Source organism: Schistocerca gregaria, chromosome 2 (assembly GCF_023897955.1).
Source record: "Schistocerca gregaria isolate iqSchGreg1 chromosome 2, iqSchGreg1.2, whole genome shotgun sequence".
Lineage (NCBI taxonomy): Eukaryota > Metazoa > Arthropoda > Insecta > Orthoptera > Acrididae > Schistocerca > Schistocerca gregaria.
Genome location: NC_064921.1, coordinates 531505983 through 531526955, shown reverse-complemented (window position 1 = coordinate 531526955; position 20973 = coordinate 531505983). Strand labels below are relative to the sequence as shown.

Here is a 20973-nt window from a genome sequence, read left to right as displayed (position 1 = left end):
GGCAGCTTGATAGGGCCAACGGAACGGTTCACGTTGAGACGTTTCACTGGTGCGTCACTAAGTCACAGGGACAATGTGCAAAGCGAGAATTGGAAGCATGAGTACTCACAACCGCTGTAAACGGCGAAGTTCCTACCATCATCGGGCAAGGTGACGCTGAGTGGTTTTTGGGACTGCCATGGTGTCGTACTAACAGATAACGCTGGTAAGGAGCAAATAGTCACAGGAGTGTAGTGCCGAAATTTCCTGACGAGTTTGTGAGAGGTTAGTAAGATGACGTTTAGCTGGAAGCTGTCAAAGGGAATGTTTTTGCTCCAAGTCAGCGCTCCATCTCATGCTGCACAGGACAGAGTTTCACATGCTATTTCTTTGGACTATCACATTTTGCCTCATCCACAGCATTCTCTTGACATTGAATCCACTGCCTTCTTCTTCTTGTTCTCTTGGAAGAAAAAACCATTGCATTTGCAGGATGATGGCGAGGTGATTTTCGAGTTGGACCCTCTAGTGAACAGCCAAACTTCTATTACAAAAGTCTCCGCCAAGTAGGTGAAAATTTTATCATAAGGTAGGGAGACACATCGAATCAGCTGTCAGAGTAATAATTAAAATAAAAACGAAATTGTACCATTCTCCCAGTGCGTTCCATTTCGAATATGACAGTCCTCGTGGACACATTACCAGAAATTTTTAAGAGAAATATTGATATTTTTTTGTCCCGTACCATTACCTCTGTGATGTCAGGCAATCAGTCAGTTGGATAAAAATATGAAACGACGCCAGAAATGCATGTCCGAACATAGACGCAGATGCCAGCCAAGACTGCCGGTTGTGCTGCTGTATTCGACCACGAACGGCACCTCTACAAAATCCCAATACACGGAAAGGATCAGTTGTGGCTAAAACAGCGTTCTGTGTAGTTGTGAATGTGTTATGTCGGACCTAAGTGTAGTCGAAAATCTCAAGAGTGAAACGTATAGGCGGTGATGATTTGAGCAGCCATATAGCGCTATTACATGGCTCCTATGGGTACCACGTAAGATCGCATTACTGCAAGGGAATATGTGACCTTGGTGGCTGATCAGGTCCTTCCCAAGCTATACTTCTTTGTTCCCCAATGAGGATGCTGCATTACGTATACTACATCGTTCCTGTTTGCACAGCTCACATAATCTACACTCCTGGAAATGGAAAAAAGAACACATTGACACCGGTGTGTCAGACCCACCATACTTGCTCCGGACACTGCGAGAGGGCTGTACAAGCAATGATCACACGCACGGCACAGCGGACACACCAGGAACAGCGGTGTTGGCCGTCGAATGGCGCTAGCTGCGCAGCATTTGTGCACCGCCGCCGTCAGTGTCAGCCAGTTTGCCGTGGCATACGGAGCTCCATCGCAGTCTTTAACACTGGTAGCATGCCGCGACAGCGTGGACGTGAACCGTATGTGCAGTTGACGGACTTTGAGCGAGGGCGTATAGTGGGCATGCGGGAGGCCGGGTGGACGTACCGCCGAATTGCTCAACACGTGGGGCGTGAGGTCTCCACAGTACATCGATATTGTCACCAGTGGTCGGCGGAAGGTGCACGTGCCCGTCGACCTGGGACCGGACCGCAGCGACGCACGGATGCACGCCAAGACCGTAGGAACCTACGCAGTGCCGTAGGGGACCGCACCGCCACTTCCCAGCAAATTAGGGACACTGTTGCTCCTGGGGTATCGGCGAGGACCATTCGCAACCGTCTCCAGGAAGCTGGGTTACGGTCCCGCACACCGTTAGGCCGTCTTCCGCTCACGCCCCAACATCGTGCAGCCCGCCTCCAGTGGTGTCGCGACAGGCGTGAATGGAGGGACGAATGGAGACGTGTCGTCTTCAGCGATGAGAGTCGCTTCTGCCTTGGTGCCAATGATGGTCGTATGCTTGTTTGGCGCCGTGCAGGTGAGCGCCACAATCAGGACTGCATACGACCGAGGCACACAAGGCCAACACCCGGCATCATGGTGGGGGAGCGATCTCCTACACTGGCCGTACACCTCTGGTGATCGTCGAGGGAACACTGAATAGTGCACGGTACATCCAAACCGTCATCGAACCCATCGTTCTACCATTCCTAGACCGGCAAGGGAACTTGCTGTTCCAACAGAACAATACACGTCCGCATGTATCCCGTGCCACCCAACGTGCTCTAGAAGGTGTAAGTCAACTACCCTGGCCAGCAAGATCTCCAGATCTGTCCCCCATTGAGCATGTTTGGGACTGGATGAAGCGTCGTCTCACGCGGTCTGCACGTTCAGCACGAACGCTGGTCCAACTGAGGCGCCAGGTGGAAATGGCGTGGCAAGCCGTTCCACAGGACTACATCCAGCATCTCTACGATCGTCTCCATGGGAGAATAGCAGCCTGCATTGCTGCGAAAGGTGGATATACACTGTACTAGTGCCGACATTGTGCATGCTCTGTTGCCTGTGTCTATGTGCTTGTGGTTCTGTCAGTGTGATCATGTGATGTATCTGACCCCAAGAATGTGTCAATAAAGTTTCCCCTTCCTGGGACAATGAATTCACGGTGTTCTTATTTCAATTTCCAGGAGTGTAGGACTGGTTTTGTGAGCACGAGGATAAATTGTTGTATCTTCGCTAGTCACCACAGTTACCAGATCTCCATGTTATTGAGCCTTTGTGGTATGCTTTTGAGAGGAGGGTGCGTCATAACTATTCACCTCCACCATCAATACCTGTACTTGCCACTGTTTCACAGGGGGAATGATACACGATTTCCTTGGAAACCATACAGGACCTGTATTCATCCATTACGAGACGACTTAAAGCTGTTTTTAATGACTGTGGTTTTTCTACAACTTATGAGACATGTTAATATCATGTGCTTTTGGTGTTTCCATATATCTGTCCACTTCCTGTATCTCACGACGCTAGTCTAGTAGCCAGTCAATCTGAACTAGGTATCATGACAATAATCCATTATTTTTCGTATCAATTCTTTTTAGGAGGATTCTCTGTGCGAGGAAGTTCGAAAAGAAACATAAGTTTTTATCTAGTAAAGAACACTTTAAAACTCTTCAGCACTGCCTCTTTGCAAGTAACACAGTATTTAGTAAACACATGAGAGCACAGCAGCAAACTCGTAATGACAAATTAACTCTGGTGCAAATATTCTGCAGTACTTGGACGGACTCCATATTCATTGTTAATGTCATTTCTGCTGCGCACAAACGTCACAGAACAACTTGTTTTAATTAATTTCGTGAGTACGTAAACAAAGAAACAGCGTTGATTACGTCCCCTTAAGAATTCTTCTCTACCACCCCCAAATAAATTACACAACGATGCGAGAGTGCGTCGTGAATGTTAAATAACCACGATTGAAATTTGGAGAATACAGACACTATTTCCATTTCTTTTTTTGTTCTATAAGCCGTTCGAACACTTAACTGTTGTTCCTCTGCTTCTCTTGGTATTGCATATGGAACAAGTTCCTCCCCTTATGCCGAACAAGATTAGTTTTTTATTTTCAACCGACATTCCTCTTGAAAGAATCTCAGAACATAACATTGTATCGCTCTAAAGCTATGCGAAAATGAATAACTTAGCAAATGTGGAATCAGCTAATAATCTCATATGCACACAAACCTATGAAGCTAAGGCTGCCGTTTCTATTAGAGGTGTTGCAATTGAAATACACTCTAAGAGGCACAACGAAGGAATTATCCGAACTAAAGGGAAAATGGTAGATGTGATGTAAATATAGAGGCAAAGAAATGATTATAATTAAAAAAATGGATGATTTCTCCAAGAGAAAGAGCTTATCAAATTGGTCCTCCTCGGGCCCTTATACAAGGCAAAAAAATTGTTCAAATGGCTCTGAGCACTATGCAACTTAACATCTGTGGTCATCAGTCTCCTAGAACTTAGAACTACTTAAACCTAACTAACCCAAGAACATCAAACACATCCATGCCCGAGGCAGGATTCAAACCTGCGACCGTAGCGTTATACAAGCAGTTATTCGGCTTGGCATTGTTTGATAAAGTTGCTGGATGTCCTCCTGAGGTACGTTGCACAATATTCTGCCCAATTTGTTCCTTAGATCATCAAAATACCGAGAATGTTGGAGGGTCCTACCATAATGCTCCATGTGTTCTCAATTGGTGAGGGATCCGGTGACCTAGCGGCACAAGGTGGTGTTTGGGAAGCACAAAGACAAGCATTACAAACTGTCGTCGTGTGCGTTATCTTACTGTAATGTAAGCCCAGGACGGCTTGCCATGAAGGGCAACAAAACAGGACGTAGAATATGGTCGACGTACAGCTGTGCTTTGTGGGTGCCACGAATAACAATCAAACGAGTCCTGTTATGAAATCAAAGGGCACCCTAGAACATCTCTCCTGGTTGTTGGTCCATATGGCAGACTACAGTCAGGTGCGTATCCCACCTCTGTCTAGGGTTACTCCAGACACGACTTCGGCCTGGAATCTAATTTACTGGAGTAGAAAGGTCTTCAACTATGAATCCCTCTTCGAAATGAATCGAATGACCAGCGAAAACGTGTGTGGAGTCGCCCCACTCAGTAATGGGATACCGGCCTGACTGACACTGACCATATGGCCTGACAACCAGAAGTGATGGTATGGGGAGCCATCTAATTTCATACCAGAATCCTTTTTGTTATCAGTGAGATCTTTACAGTACAACGGTACTTCGCCGATATTCCATGCTCCGTTTTGTTGTTCTTCGTGGCAAGCCGTCGTGGGCAAGATAATGTCCACCTGCACACGTGGGAGGTGCTGCTGCTTGTCTTCGTGTTTGCCAAATCCTACCTTGGCCAGCAACGTCGCAGGGTCTCTATCCACTAGAGAATGTTTTGAGCCTTATCTCAAGATTCTGGCGATCTAACGAGCCAGATGGACAAAATTTGCTATCGTATCCCTCAGGATATGTGGACGATAAATAGTTTAGACAAGAAGAAAAAAATGTCTCTGAGCACTATGGGACTTAATTTCTCAGGTCATCAGTCCCCTAGAACTTAGAATTACTTAAACCTAACTAACTTAAGGACATCACACACATCCATGCTCGGGGCAGGATTCGAACCTGTGACCGTAGCGGTAGCGCAGTTCCAGACTGTAGCGCCTAGAACCGCTCAGTCACCCCGGCCGGCTTAGACAAGAAGAGAATAGAAGCTTCTGAAATGTGGTTCTACAGAAGAATGCTGAACATTAGATGGGTAGATAACATAACTAATGAGGAGGTATTGAATAGAATTGGAGAGAAGAGAAATTTGTGGCACAGCTTGACTATAAGAAGGGATTGGTTAGTAGGACATATTCTGAGGCATCAAGGGATCACCAATTTAGTTTTGGAGGGCAGTGTGGAGGGTAAAAATCGAAGAGGGAGACAAAGAGAGGAGTACATTAAACAGCTTTAGAAGGATGTAGGTTGCAGTAGGTACTGGAAGATGAAGAAGCTTGCACAGGATAGAGTAGCATGGAGAGCTGCATCAAACCAGTCTCTGGACTGAAGACCACAACAACAACATCCCTCAGGAGTACATCCAACAACTCTGTCTATCAATGCCATGCCAAATAACTGCTTGCCTAAATTCCAGAGGTGGGTCAACATGTTATTGACTTGTTCAATTTGTGACGCTCTTTCTCTGGAATAAATCATTCAGTTTTTCTGAAATTGTAATTATTTGTTTATTTGTGTATGTAAATCATATCTACCGGTTTTCATCCCAGGAAGATAATTCCATCGTGGTACGAACTTTTCTTTTTGTCTTAGAGTGTATATCAAAGTTTCCAGTTAATTTGGGAATTACGTTACACGTTCTTGCAGTTTTGATTATTCATTAATGGTCTAGGAATCGTACCTCTGCCACACTTCGCTGACCATAGCCTCAATTACAGTGAACATGAGATACGAAAGCAATCGAACGGAATGATTTATATAATTCTATAGCATCCGTTTTCAATAGACCTGAAATAGGAACGAAACAACTAAGAGATAAACTTCAAATTTTACACTTCCTAGTAAAAAGGGATCCACGCGGCACACTTCTTCTGTCGGACAGAAGTTGTTCCAAGAAATTTAGAGCCGACCGTTGGAATATGCACTATGTGATCAATAGTATCTGGACATCTGGCTGAAAATGGCTTACAAGTTCGTGGCACCCTCCATCGGTAATTCTGGAATTCAATATGGTGTTGCCCACCTTTAGCCTTGATGACAGCTTCCACTCTCGCAGGAATACGTTCAGTCAGGTTCTGGTAGGTTTCTTGGGGAATGGCAGCCCTTTCTTCACAGATTGCTGCTCTTAGGAGAGTTATCGATGTCGGTCGGTGAGGCTTAGCACGAAGTCGGCGTTCCAAAACATCCCAAAGGTGTTCTATAAGATTCAGATAAGGACTTTGTGATGGACAGTCCATTACAAGGATGTTATTTTCGTGTAAACACTCTGCCGCAGGCCGTGCATTATGAACAGGTGCTGGATCGCCATCCCCGAATTGCTCTTCAACAGTGGGAAGCAAATAGGTGCTTAAAACATCAGTGTATGCATATTCTGTGATAGTGCAACCCAAAACAACAAGGGGTGCAAGCCCTCTCCATGAAAAACACGACCACACCATAACACCACCGCCTCCGAATTTTAATATTGGCACTACATACGCTCGCAGATGACGTTTACTGGGCATTCGCCATACCCGCTCGCTGCCATCGGATCATCACATTGTGTACCGTGATTCGTCACTCCGCACAACGTTTTTCCACTGTTCCAACGTCCAGTGTTCCCGACCGAGACTCGAACTCGGGACCTTTGCCTTTGCAGAGTTCGAGTCTCGGTCGGGCACACAGTTTTAATCCGCCAGGAAGTTTCATATCAGCGCACACTCCGCTGCAGAGTGAAAAATCTCATTCTGGAAACATCCCCCAGGCTGTGGCTAAGCCATGTCTCTGCAGTATCTTTCTTTCAGGAGTGCTAGTTCTGCAAGGTTCGCAGAAGAGCTTCTGTAAAGTTTGGAAGGTAGGAGACGAGATACTGGCAGAAGTAAAGCTGTGCGTACCAGGCGTGAGTCGTGCTTCGGTAGCTCACATGGTAGAGCACTTGCCCTCAAAAGGCAAAGGTCCCGAGTTCGAGTCTTGGTCGGGCACACAGTTTTAATCTGCCAGAAAGTTTCAAGATGTAACATCAACTCAGAAAATCTCGTTGAAGATACAATGTTCCAAAAGTTTGATAACATGTGGCTAAGGAAATATTTTCATTCAAAAAATGTATTGGGAGAGAACTGAGTGATTAAGAGGCATGACTGTAAGGAATCAGCAGGTCTAAGATACGTTATAAATATAACACAGAGTGTATGTCCATGATCTCCTCCCAAGCACCTGGATCGATTACAGGCAAATCTGGCACAGAAACAGCGGGACTCATGAGTATCAGCACTGTGGGGTTTATAACCTCCTACCTTCCAAAGGGCCTGAGATATGCAGAGAAATGTGTTTTTGAGCTTCTGCTGTATAGGCTGCCCTACGCAACAGGCATGTTTTGCGGGGATAGTATTGGCCTGCCTGATCTATATGCTTTTGCAGGAAAGACTAAACGTTGGATGCAAGAAATGATTTACCTCGCCTGAAGAGTAATTTGCTCTGAATGGCAGGTGTACTGTGGCTGTAGTACTGGTCTGTTGACGGCTCTAGGGAAGGATGAAATGGATAGAAGAGAGGTTGGACAGAGAGGGGGGAAGGGGCAGGAGATGATGGATAACTAGAGAGTGGTGCAGGATTGGATGGGCAGGGGGGGGGGGGGAGGACAGAGAGAGGGAGAAAGGAGAGGAGGGGCAGAGAGGGGTGAGGGGGAGATGAATAGTGTGAGGGGGAGGAGGATAGGAACAGAGAGAGGAGAGAGGAGGAGGTGGGTAGAGACGGAAGTGAGAAGTAGATAGCCAGGCAGGGGTGAGGAGTAGATGGACAGAAAAAGAGGGAGTAGGCTATGAATAGGGCGAGGGAGGAGGAGGAGGAGGAGGAGGAGGAGGAGGTGGTGGTGGTGGTCGGATATAAGGTGACATGGAGATCGGCAGAGGGGAGAGGAGGAGAAAACCGACGAAGGGGGAGGAACATATGAGTGAAATGTATGTGATGATCACACATGGGGCAAAACCACAGGGGAAAGGCCAGTTAACTGACAAAGGCCACTGAAAGCTGAACTGTACTGTATGAAGTAATTATCAGACAGGTTATCAGCTATTGCATAGGTCTTCCATTGTCTCTCATGTACAACTGTCAACAACTTTCTATAAGAGGCATAGTCCCAAATGTCATGTATTTACCGGTTACAATGGTCAGAAGTGAGTCAGTGGGAAAAGTGTATTTCCATTGTTGATCACTATACATAGTGCAGCAACTATTTGAGTGTATGTGAAAGTGGCTGATTCCTGGCGAACGTTACTTGCCTGCGAATGGTGTGATGAGAATGATAACAGGTAATGGGAAAGTGTGAGGATTATTTTCTCCATGGTTTGCGCTTGGTCCACTATATTTGTTATGTGGCAAAGTAAATGTAGAAATTTAAGATAACATACTTCCAATAATAAGGCAACAGTTTGAAATTGAACTTGGCGCAGTCCTGTGCATCTCCAAGGCTCTAAGCAAATCAAATGAAATACTCAACTCAGGCTGGAGTACTCAACGCCATCGAAAATCTTTGGGATGAACTGAAACGTTAATTTCTATGCCAGCATTTGAACTGATAAAAAAAAAATTAAGAAAAGTCTAACAACGCTTATTCATCGTGGTTCAGGAAAACTGTAAAACGTACTCCACTTTCAGCTTACCAGAATATAGGCTATACCAACAGCAAAGAAGGTTTCTATACACAGTTAGTTATGTTGTTTAGAGCCTTTGGAAAGAGTTGTAATGAATATTCGAAAACTTGCAGCCAGATTTTGAAAATTTGTGGTAAGCTCCTATGGGACCAAACTTCTCAGGTCATCGGTCCCTAGACTTACACACTACTGAAGCTAACCTAAACTAACTTAAGCTCAGGAAAACACACACACCATGCCCATGGGAGCCGGCCGGAGTGGTCGAGCGGTTCTAGGCGCTTCGGTCTGGAACCGCGCGACCGCTACGGTCGTAGTTTCGAATCCTGCCTGGGGCATGGATGTGTGTGATGTCATTAGGTTAGTTAGGTTTAAGTAGTTCTAAGTTCTAGCGGACTGATGACATCAGAAGTTAAGTCCCATAGTGCTCAGAGCCATTTGAACCATTTTGCCTGATGGAGGACTCGAACCTCCGCCGGGGTAGCCGCGCAAACCGTGACAAGGCGCCGTAGACCGTGTGGCTACCGTGGGTGCCAGCCAGATTTTGAATCAGAGGAACTGTCGGTCACACTCTTCACATTGACTTGCATTCTACCGCAGCAGACTTAAACTGATACAAGCAGAGAGGATTTTAATTATGTCAGTAGCGGTGTTCCACCTATACAGTATGTCCCATACAGGTTGTCCCAGGAAAAATGGTCAATATTCAGTGATACGACAAGAACAATCATTCGGAGCAAAGACGTCTATAATCATGGGCTCTAAAATGCTTACCTTAAGAGCTATGACCAATTCTTCACCTTCGCTACTGTGAAACACATCTCTTATACTGAGCAAGTACTCATAGTTCTTAAGGTATGCATTTTGAAGCCCATGTTTACTACACAATTTTTTCTTGTTTTAGTCAGATTTAGGAATCAGATTTTGAAAATTTGTGGTAAGCTCCTATGGGACCAAACTGCTGAGGTCATTGGTCCATAAACTAACTTACGCTAAGGAAAAATTTTTTTTCACAGGCATCTAGGAAGAAGAACTGATCATAGTTCTTAAGGTACTCAGCTTAGAGCCCATGTTTACTAGACTTTTGTGTTCGAATAATCGTTCCTGCCATATCTCTGAATATTGACCATCCCTCCTGGGACACCCCGTGTAATAGCCCTGGCCTTGTACTGACAGAATGTACAAGTGTCTCACTTAAAGACTCTGCCTGCTTATGGCAGGGTGGCTCGTTTGCCAGATAAACTCCACAGGAACAACGTAGGCAGCAGATTTATCACGCACAGCGCCCATCACATTCTTTCAACTCCTATGACGTACTGTTATATGAAGCATGATTTTTTATTACCATGTATTTACTCTTGTGGAACAATAAATTAGTCGTACATCTAAATTACGTAGTTGCTTGGTTGCTGAGCAATCTAACAAATCAAAGTAGAGCCCTGCATCATTTTATATACTAAAAAACAGTGGGAAATGACAGCACAGCACCTTATTCTCTTGTTATAAGACACGAATGACACTTATATCTTAATGCTGTTGTGTTTTGTTATGCAACCGTTTTTCCAAAACTGTCACGTAGCGAATATAAAATCAGAATATAAGCACCCATTAGAAAGGAATAATTACTCAACACTGAGCAATTTAATGCATATCAGTACCAGTCATTGTTGGTAGTTAATTAATGCAATTTACATCTTTATTCGAAACGGCATGCTTTAAATAAATAAGAGGACTTTGGAAGCGCTTTAGTATGAGGTGGCAGAAGTCAGGAGAGCAGCGGAGTCACGTAGGCAGACAGAGGGACAACACTCGGAGTTCTCGGAAGGATGTGCTGGGAGGGGTGCGATTCAACGCCCTGCAATTCACTGGACTGTCATACGTAATTCCTTGACTGGGAGTCGGACGCGTCCCATGCAACACAGATGCATTAATGTCTAATGTTATTATATTGAAGCAGGAAGCAACATGAACGGCAAACAGGAACGTGAAACGACCCATAGCTACAGCAGAAATTGTATTTAATAGAAACAGATACATGCAGGAATGGAACAACACAGAAACGAATGTAACACTCCATGTATCCTCACGAGGTGACGACTGCATTGTTGTAATCTGACTCACAACAGTTATCGTCTACATTGTTGTAATTTATACGAGAATTACCAGAAGGCAGACAAACTACATCAGGGAACGTTATTTACAACCTACAATACACTTCCAGATTCATGCAAACACGAAAATATACGTTAAGTTCCTTGAGTACTTTTCGGTCGTGACTTTTCGCCAATCCTGTAAAGTAATCCTGGAAGATCCTGTCGCATCAAGTTTTCAAGTTTTCTTGGAGTGTTGTGTGATCCAATGAGCCCATCACATGGTACCCCTAGCCACTCAATCAACAAGAAACGTCCATGATGTGATTACTCACGAACAGAATATGCGTTTACATAAAATTTGGGCCCAGTTAGTTGGGGTTTTATCGAAAAGTTTTCATTTCAAATACATTTGTAGAAATTATGGCCACATTTTGTAACGAAGTCAGTGGCAGCTTGTAATCACACTTTCGAAATCATCAAACAAATGGCTCATTTGCCGACCTATGTTTACTGGAACGGTTTTTCTTCTGTTGTGTATTTCACCCATGTGAGAGATCTGAATCTCCTGTTCAGAGAAATCTCGTTCCTTTGTCGAGAACTGTAGGTTTGGATAACAGTAAATGGTTTTCTCCAGCTACACCTACATCTATATCTACATCTACACAGATATTCCACAAGCCACCGTACGGTGCATGGTGGAGGGAAAAACGACTATCTATATGGCTGAATATGAGCCCTAATTACTCGTATGTTATCTTTGTGGTGTATGTTGGCGGCAGCACAGTCGTTCGGAAATTCCAATTGTCTAATTTTTTTTCAATATTGTTCCTCGAAAAGAACGTCGCCTTTCCTCCAGGGATTCACATTTGAGTTCCAGAAGCATCTCAGTAACACTTACGTGTTTTTCGAACCTACCGGTAACAAATCTAGCAGCCCACCTACATGACTACTCTGCAATTCACATTTAAGTGCTTGGCAGAGGGTTCATCGAACCACAATCATACTATCTCTCTACTATTCCACTCCCGAACAGCGAGCGGGAAAAACGAACACCTAAACATTTCTGTTCGAGCTCTGATTTCTCTTATTTTATTTTGATGATCATTCCTACCTATGTAGGTTGGCCTCAACAAAATATTTTCGCATTCGGAAGAGAAAGTTGGTGACTGAAATTTCGTAAAAAGGTCTCGCCGCGACGAAAAACGTCTATGCTTTAATGACTTCCATCCCAACTCGTGTATCATATCTGCCACACTCTCTCCCCTATAACGTGATAATACAAAACGAGCTGCCCTTTTTTGCACCCTTTCGATGTCCTCCGTCAATCCCACCTGGTAAGGATCCCACACCGCGCAGCAATATTCTAACAGAGGACGAACGAGTGTGGTGTAAGCTGTCTTAGTGGACTTGTTGCATCTTCTAAGTGTCCTGCCAATGAAACGCAACCTTTGGCTCGCCTTCCCGACAATATTATCTATGTGGTCCTTCCAACTGAAGTTGTTCGTAATTTTAACACCCAGGTACTTAGTTGAATTGACAGCCTTGAGAATTGTACTATTTATCGAGTAATCGAATTCCAACGGATTTCTTTTGGAACTCATGTGGATCATCTCACACTTTTCGTTATTTAGCGTCAACTGCCACCTGACACACCATACAGCAGTCTTTTCTAAATCGCTTTGCAACTGATACTGGTCTTCGGATGACCTTACTAGACGGTAAATTACAGCATCATCTGCGAACAGTCTAAGAGAACTGCTCAGATTGTCACCCAGGTCATTTATATAGATCAGGAACAGTAGAGGTCCCAGGACGCTTCCCTGGGGAACACCTGATATCACTTCAGTTTTACTCGATGATTTGTCGTCTATTACTACGAACTGCGACCTTCCTGATAGGAAATCACGAATCCAGTCGCACAACTGAGACGATACCCAATAGCTCCGCAGCTTGATTAGAAGTCGCTTGTGACGAACGGTGTCAAAAGCTTTCCGGAAATCTAGAAATACGGAATCAACTTGAGATCCCCTGTCGATAGCGGCCATTACTTCGTGCGAATAAAGAGCTAGCTGCGTTGCACAAGAGCGATGTTTTCTGAAGCCATGCTGATTACGTGTCAATAGATCGTTCCCTTCGAGGTGATTCATAATGTTTGAATACAGTATATGCTCCAAAACCCTACTGCAAACCGACGTCAATGATATAGGTCTGTAGTTAAATGGATTACTCCTACTACCCTTCTTGAACACTGGTGCGACCTGCGCAATTTTCCAATCTGTAGGTACAGATCTATCGGTGAGCGAGCGGTTGTATATGAGTGCTAAGTAGGGAGCTATAGTATCAGCGTAATCTGAAAGGAACCTAATCGGTATACAATCTGGACCTGAAGACTTACCCGTATCAAGCGATTTGAGTTGCTTCGCAACCCCTAAGGTATCTACTTCTAAGAAACTCATGCTAGCAGATGTTCGTGTTTCTGAACTGTCTCGATGTCCTCCCTCAATCCCAGCTGGTACGGATGCCAAACACTCAGCAGTACTCAAGAATAGGTTGCACCAGTATCCTATGTGCGATCTCAGTATATTCTACCAAACAAATTAAAGTAAAACCGCATGCACCATATTCAATATTAATCTCTGAAACTAATTCAGACTCACCTTCAGCAAAATCAGAAGGAGTTCGGTTACTTTCAGCTAAGCAAGAGACAAAACAAGCTAAAACTAAAGGATATGTGAACCACACTTTCCTAAAATTCTCCAAATAAACCGAAGTCGTCCATTCGCCTTCTTTGCCATCGTTCTCACATGCTCGTTCCGCCTCACATCGCGTTGCAACGTGACGCCCAGATATTTAAACGACTTCAGTGTGTCAAACAAGACTACTAATACTGTATCCGAACATAGCACGTTTGTTCTTCCTCCATCCTACCATCCGCATTGCACATTTACGGCTAGCTGTCATTCGTAACACCAACTACAAATTTTGTCTAAATAGTCTTGTATCTTCCTACAGTCACTCACCTTCGACACCTTACCGCACACCACAGCATCTTTAGCAAATAACCGCAAATTGATGCCGATCCTGTCCATCAAATCGTTTTTGTATATAGAGAACAACAGCGGTTCCTTCACACTTCCCTGGTACACTCCAGACGTTACCCTTGTCTCTGATGAACACTCGCCTTCGAAGACAACATACTGAGTTCTAGTACCGGCACTTAAGAAGTCTTCGAGCCACTCACATATCTGTTAACTTACTCCATGTTCAAATGGTTCAAATGGCTCTGAGCACTATGCGACTTAACATCTGTGGTCATCAGTCGCCTAGAACATAGAACTAATTAAACCTAACTAACCTAAGGACATCACACACATCCATGCCCGAGGCAGGATTCGAACCTGCGACCGTAGCAGTCGCGCGGTTCCGGACTGAGCGCCTACAACCGCGAGACCACCGCGGCCGGCTTACTCCATGTGCTCGTACGCAGGTACATAGTCATATCGAACTGAGAGAGAAAGAGAGAGATAGGTTGGTTAACATAGTTGTTTGTCAATGAGAAAAATGGTACGGTAAATGAGAGGAGGAGGAGGAGCGATGTTTGAATAAATGCAGGCCTATCTCGTCTGTTGACTGACAGAGACCGCCGATAGTTGAAGAGGGTCCTAATCTGTAATAGTCAGGAATCTATCCAGACCAACACACATTAATTCCAAACTGCATCAGGATCCACTGCAAGTACTATGACAGTTAGGCGGGATGCGAGAAAACTTGGACTTCATGGTCGAGCAGCTCCTCATAAGCCACACATCACGCCAGTAAATGTCAAACTACGCCTTGCTTGGTGTAAGGAGCGCGAACATTGAACGATTGAACAGTGGAAAAACCTTGTGTGAAGTGACGAATCACAGTAAACAATGTGGCGATCCGATGGCAGGGTGTGGGTATGGCGAATGCCCGGTGAAACTCATATGCCAGCGTGTGTAGAGTAAAATTCGTAGGTGGTGGTGTTACGGTGTGGTCATGTTTTTCATGGAGGGGGCTTGAACCCCTTGTTGTTTTGCGTGAAACTATCACAGCACAAGCCTAAACTAATGTTTTAAGCACTTACTTGCTTCCCACTATCGAAGAGTATTTCGGGGATGGCAACTGTATCTTTCAACACGATCGAGGACCTGTTCATAATGCACGTCCTGTACCGGAGTAGTTAAACGAAAATAAAATCCCTGTAATGGACTGGCCTGTACAGAATCCTGACTTGAATCCTACAGAACATCTATGGGATGTTTTGGAACGCCGACTTCGTGCCAGGCCTCGCCGACGACATCGATACCTCTCAGTGCAGCACTCCGTGAAGAAAGGGCTGCCATTCCGCAAGAAACCTTCCAGCACCTGATTGAACGTATGCATGCGAGAATGGAATCTGTCTTTAAGGCTAAGGGTGGGCCGACACCATATTGATTTCCAGCATTACGGATGGTGGGCGCCACGAACTTTTAGGTCATTTTCAGCCATCTGTCAGGATACTTTTGATCACGTAGTGTATCTTCTAAATGAATTATTTTGTATATAAATCTCTCAAAAAACTTAGTATCGCATTAAACATACATAACAAAACACTTATTCTTACTTTGAAATGCAACATGTTTGGCTTTAGTTGGTTGGAAGTGTGTCGTTTATTCTGTAATGTTATTCATACAATGCAAGAGAACCGTACTGCAAAGGTTTTTTTTTCTGTAAGCTATAGTGACAATTAGCTGGACTGTGATGAAAATGTTCTTAGTAGCGTACCTCTTCATTGTTTACCTGACACTTCATTCAGAGATAACTAACACAAGTCATCACTGATTTGGCATATTCCTTCTTTCTAACCAGAAGTCTGTGAGATCATACATTGTGCCTTTATAGTTTCAGTTTTCAAATTTACTGTGGTCAACGCGCTGTGTTGTTACCTGATCACAGGTAAAAAGTGAGGGCCATGCTAGACTGCGCAGTTGTTTAGGCACTAGACTTGCCTTCGGAAGGAGGGGTCCAGAAATTCCCTTTTGACCAGTCACATTTAGGTTTACTGTAGTGATGGGGAGCTCGTGAATGAGTCGTTTAAATGAACGCTTCACTCCAGTGAAGTGTGAACTACCCACTCAATTTCAATGAACTGATACTTCAAACTCTTCACAGATAGCACACTCCACACTTTTTTCCAGTTCACTCACTCTTTTCCCCTCTCCCTCACCCACTACATCGGCGCTTCGTCATTCATCCTCCCTTCACTTCAATCCTCCCTCTACTGCCTGTTGACGAATCGCGCGGTGTTTGTGGGGAACGATAGGTTTACGAGGGTTGGGGAGGTGAGGGGCGAGAGGAAAGCAGCGCCAGTTGCTTCCTGCAGTGCTGACAGCATTACCCGTGACTATTTGTGCATTAAACTTCGCATCTACGGGTAGCCTACCGATAGCAGCGCTTGCAGACAAATGAATATTAAAGATACAAACGAAGAGGCTGGCTGTGTGAGCACGTACAGCCCACATGAAAATAAAAGGTTTGTTAATAACAATGAAAGAGGGATTTTACCTGAAATTGTACCAATGACTAAAGGTGACAGTTAACGTTTTGAAGGAGGGTTACTATTATTAACAAAAATAAAATCTACAGAAAAACTTCTGAATAATTACTTAACGTACGTATATAGACTTTGTGACAGTGATAAACATACTCATTCTACACTCCTGGAAATGGAAAAAAGAACACATTGACACCGGTGTGTCAGACCCACCATACTTGCTCCGGACACTGCGAGAGGGCTGTACAAGCAATGATCACACGCACGGCACAGCGGACACACCAGGAATCGCGGTGTTGGCCGTCGAATGGCGCTAGCTGCGCAGCATTTGTGCACCGCCGCCGTCAGTGTCAGACAGTTTGCCGTGGCATACGGAGCTCCATCGCAGTCTTTAACACTGGTAGCATGCCGCGACAGCGTGGACGTGAACCGTATGTGCGGTTGACGGACTTTGAGCGAGGGCGTATAGTGGGCATGCGGGAGGCCGGGTGGACCTAACGCCGAATTGCTAAACACGTGGGGCGTGATGTCTCCACAGTACATCGATGTTGTCGCCAGTGGTCGGCGGAAGGTGCACGTGCCCGTCGACCTGGGACCGGACCGCAGCGACGCACGGATCCACGCCAAGACCGTAGGATCGTACGCAGTGCCATAGGGGACCGCACCGTCACTTCCCAGCAAATTAGGGACACTGTTGCTCCTGGGGTATCGGCGAGGACCATTCGCAACCGTCTCCATGAAGCTGGGCTACGGTCCCGCACACCGTTAGGCCGTCTTCCGCTCACGCCCCAACATCGTGCAGCCCGCCTCCAGTGGTGTCGCGACAGGCGTGAATGGAGGGACGAATGGAGACGTGTCGTCTTCAGCGATGAGAGTCGCTTCTGCCTTGGTGCCAACGATGGTCGTATGCGTGTTTGGCGCCGTGCAGGTGAGCGCCACAATCAGGACTGCATACGACCGAGGCACACAGGGCCAACACCCGGCATCATGGTGTGGGGTGCGATCTCCTACACTGGCCGTACACCTCTGGTGATCGTCGAGGGGACACTGAATAGTGCACGGTATATCCAAACCGTCATCGAACCCATCGTTCTACCATTCCTAGACCGGCAAGGGAACTTGCTGTTCCAACAGGACAATGCACGTCCGCATGTATCCCGTGCCACCCAACGTGCTCTAGAAGGTGTAAGTCAACTACCCTGGCCAGCAAGATCTCCGGATCTGTCCCCCATTGAGTATGTTTGGGACTGGATGAAGCGTCGTCTCACGCGGTCTGCACGTCCAGCACGAACGCTGGTCCAACTGAGGCGCCAGGTGGAAATGGCATGGCAAGCCGTTCCACAGGACTACATCCAGCATCTCTACGATCGTCTCCATGGGAGAATAGCAGCCTGCATTGCTGCGAAAGGTGGATAAACACTGTACTAGTGCCGACATTGTGCATGCTCTGTTGTCTGTGTCTATGTGCCTGTGGTTCTGTCAGTGTGATCATGTGATGTATCTGACCCCAGGAATGTGTCAATAAAGTTTCCCCTTCCTGGGACAATGAATTCACGGTGTTCTTATTTCAATTTCCAGGAGTGTATTTTGGATTAAACTTTAAAAGGAACATAAAATTGAACTGCATTTCGTTGGTAGCCCTAGTTTTGAATACAACAAATAATATTTCATTTGGCAGATAAAGACTTGTTTTGGCGCTTCATGAGAAAATGTCGAGCAAAATTAAGAGTATTACCTTCTTTATATGTGACAGGCTTCTCTGTTTATCTTTCCTTTGTCCCCTTCGACCATGGTGTATTTAACTCAGACGCTGCAAGGGCGTAAAACTTTGCTTGCACGTTACTAGAGAGCCTCTATACACATTACTGCATTGTTCGGCCATCTGTTGGTAAAATTATGATGTATTACAAAGGTTTATAGTGCGCACGAGGCGAAGCGAGCGTAGCCGCGGCTGAGCGGCGAACTGGGCAACTTCGTCAGGCTTCCATACTTCATGAATGAACTATTTCATTTGAACGCTTCACGGCAAAGAGTGAAATGAATGAAGTAGTTTACGGGAATGAACGAGTTCGACCCATCTCTAGTTTACTGGTGTTACTCTAGAAAAAATTTACTGAGGTAACGCTTCCTTTGGAAACGGTGGGTTTCCCTTCCCCTTCCTTTCCAATCCAAGTTATTGACCTCCATCTACCAACACGTCGATAACAGTAATTTATACATCAAAAATCCTTCCTTTTAAAAACTGTTTGGTTAAACTGCAATATCCGAAATTTCTCCATTGGTGGATGTAGCTTGGAAATTTGTGGTAAGGTCTAATGGGATCAAACTGCTGAGGTCATCGGTCCCTAAGCTCACACTCTACTTAATCTAACTGAAACTAACTTACACCATGGACAACACACACACTCATGCCAGAGGGAGGACTCGAACCTCCAACGGGGAGAGCCACGCGAACCGTGACTGGACGCCTTACACCGCGCGCGGCGAATGTAGCTTGTGATACCACACAGCGGACGAAACGAAATTGAGAAGAGCATCGAAGAGAATTGAAAGGCTCTTTGTGGTGGGTACTCACAGCAGCTTTGTTCGTCCGAGCCGTCACCGCAGTCGTCTCCGAAGTTGCAGACGGCGTCCTCAGGCACACAGAAGTGGTTGGCGCATTTGAAGTGCGTCACTGGGCAGACGAATGACTCTGAAACATAAAACGATAAGTTGACGGGGCCGAAGAATTGATTATCCCCTCCCCCCTCCCCTCAATATACACACTTCTTTTGTGCAGTAGTTCACTGTGCATTACTGAAGAAGGATACTGTCATTCACGGAACATTTGCTTCCACTATTTGTACTGAGGGCGGAAACAGATCTATTATTCATTTTGTAAAATTACGTACAATAAAGGCCTTAAATACTGACAGAAAGCACATACATACTAATTGGGAGCCACTCACCTCTTCCTGTAGTTTAACTTGAAAGGAGTCTACTGGGCTACACTTATATGAGGAACTCGAATGCTGTAATGATACTAATATGAACTAACATGAAACTATTATATTAGTGATGTACGTCTCTTATTGACTCCATGAAGCGGTTCGCTGACTGTGCACGACCGCTGTGCCAAAGATAATACTTCTGATCTGAAATTGTAGTGTTGGAGTAAGAGCTGCTTGGTGCACGGGAGTGGGTATCTGTCTGAGAGCGAAAGAGGATGGAGTAGGTAGTCTTTGTGCTGTGCACTGTAAAGCCACCGAGTGTTAGATTATAATGTAGGAATTATGAGTACATATATTATTGGAAATATAAATGTGGAATCAGAAGTCTTTTCGCAAGTAAGGTAGAGGAGTTAAATTTTTATGACTTTCGTTTGCCAGCGCGTTAGCGTAAATGAGTTGGCTGATAAATGGTAACACTGTGTTCTCTATTGAGTAACCCCAGAATCTACGTAAACAGATTTGACGTATAGGCTAGTTAGATATTTCCCTTTTGTAATGGTTCTAAGGTTTGTTAACGCAGGTATACGTACTTTATGATTTTTCTTTATGATTTTTTTAGTGAGATTAGATACTACTTGCTGTACAAATCTCATGGTTTGTGACTCAGTAAAAAGTATGAATTTTTTCTCAGTAATTTAATTTCAGTTGACAGATGTTTTGAAAAGCCAAACTTAACTTCGACTACAATTTTACTATTAAAAAAGCCAATAATTCACCCAAATCACTACCGCCTCCCTGTCCAGGTCATATGTTTTTCAAAAACATTGAATCTTTCTTAACTGTTTTCATCTATCAGCCAAAAGAATTTCATGTATATTTCAAAGTATTACGGCCAGAATTGCACACCGCTGAGCTTGTAGCTAGTACGTTTTATTCTTCTTCAGCAGAGAACAGAATAAATAGCGATCCACCGTTGCTGCTTTAGAAGTGACACAATTTTATTTGTTTGATATGTGCACAAGGACCAAAGTTATCAGTTTTTAATAGGGCCAGAGGACTCAGTACCTAAGGGGCTGAACATATTTTGCAGTGACTATTTCTTAATTGGTATTGGGAGTTGTCTTGCCCAATCAGTTCGTATAAAGTTATTGCTAGCAATAACACAGAGTAAGCACACCACTTGGGGTTACAACACGCCACACAATAACTCAAGTTTTGTATGCATTCCCAGTTCAGGCAGTCGTTCAATGTTTTCCAAAAGCAATTTTTTTTAAAGAACGTGACAAACTTTGTCTTCTATGTCGTTACGTCTCTGATGGAACCTTATGTGATATTTCATCTTACGCAAGCGCGCGCCCACACACACACACACACACACACACACACACACACACACACACACACACATACACACACATGTCCATATAGACGCACGCACTTCCCATCTCCGGAAAATCGTGTTTCCAATAACATTTAATTTCACGGCCATTAATGCCTTTAGCAACGTGCACCAATATTATTCTGGACTGTGAGGGATTACGTGGTTAAACGGTCGCA

At 44.8% G+C, this 20973-nt stretch overlaps 1 protein-coding gene across 1 annotated transcript in view; it reads right to left on the bottom strand.

The window, feature by feature from the left end:
* LOC126330497 (G-protein coupled receptor GRL101-like) overlaps nt 1–20973 on the bottom strand; it is a 643973-nt gene that overhangs the window by 254272 nt on the left and 368728 nt on the right. Inside the window, exon 5 of the mRNA XM_049996361.1 lies at nt 19062–19178. Within this exon, the coding sequence (XP_049852318.1) occupies nt 19062–19178 (117 nt within the window). The remainder of the gene's footprint in view (nt 1–19061; nt 19179–20973) is intronic.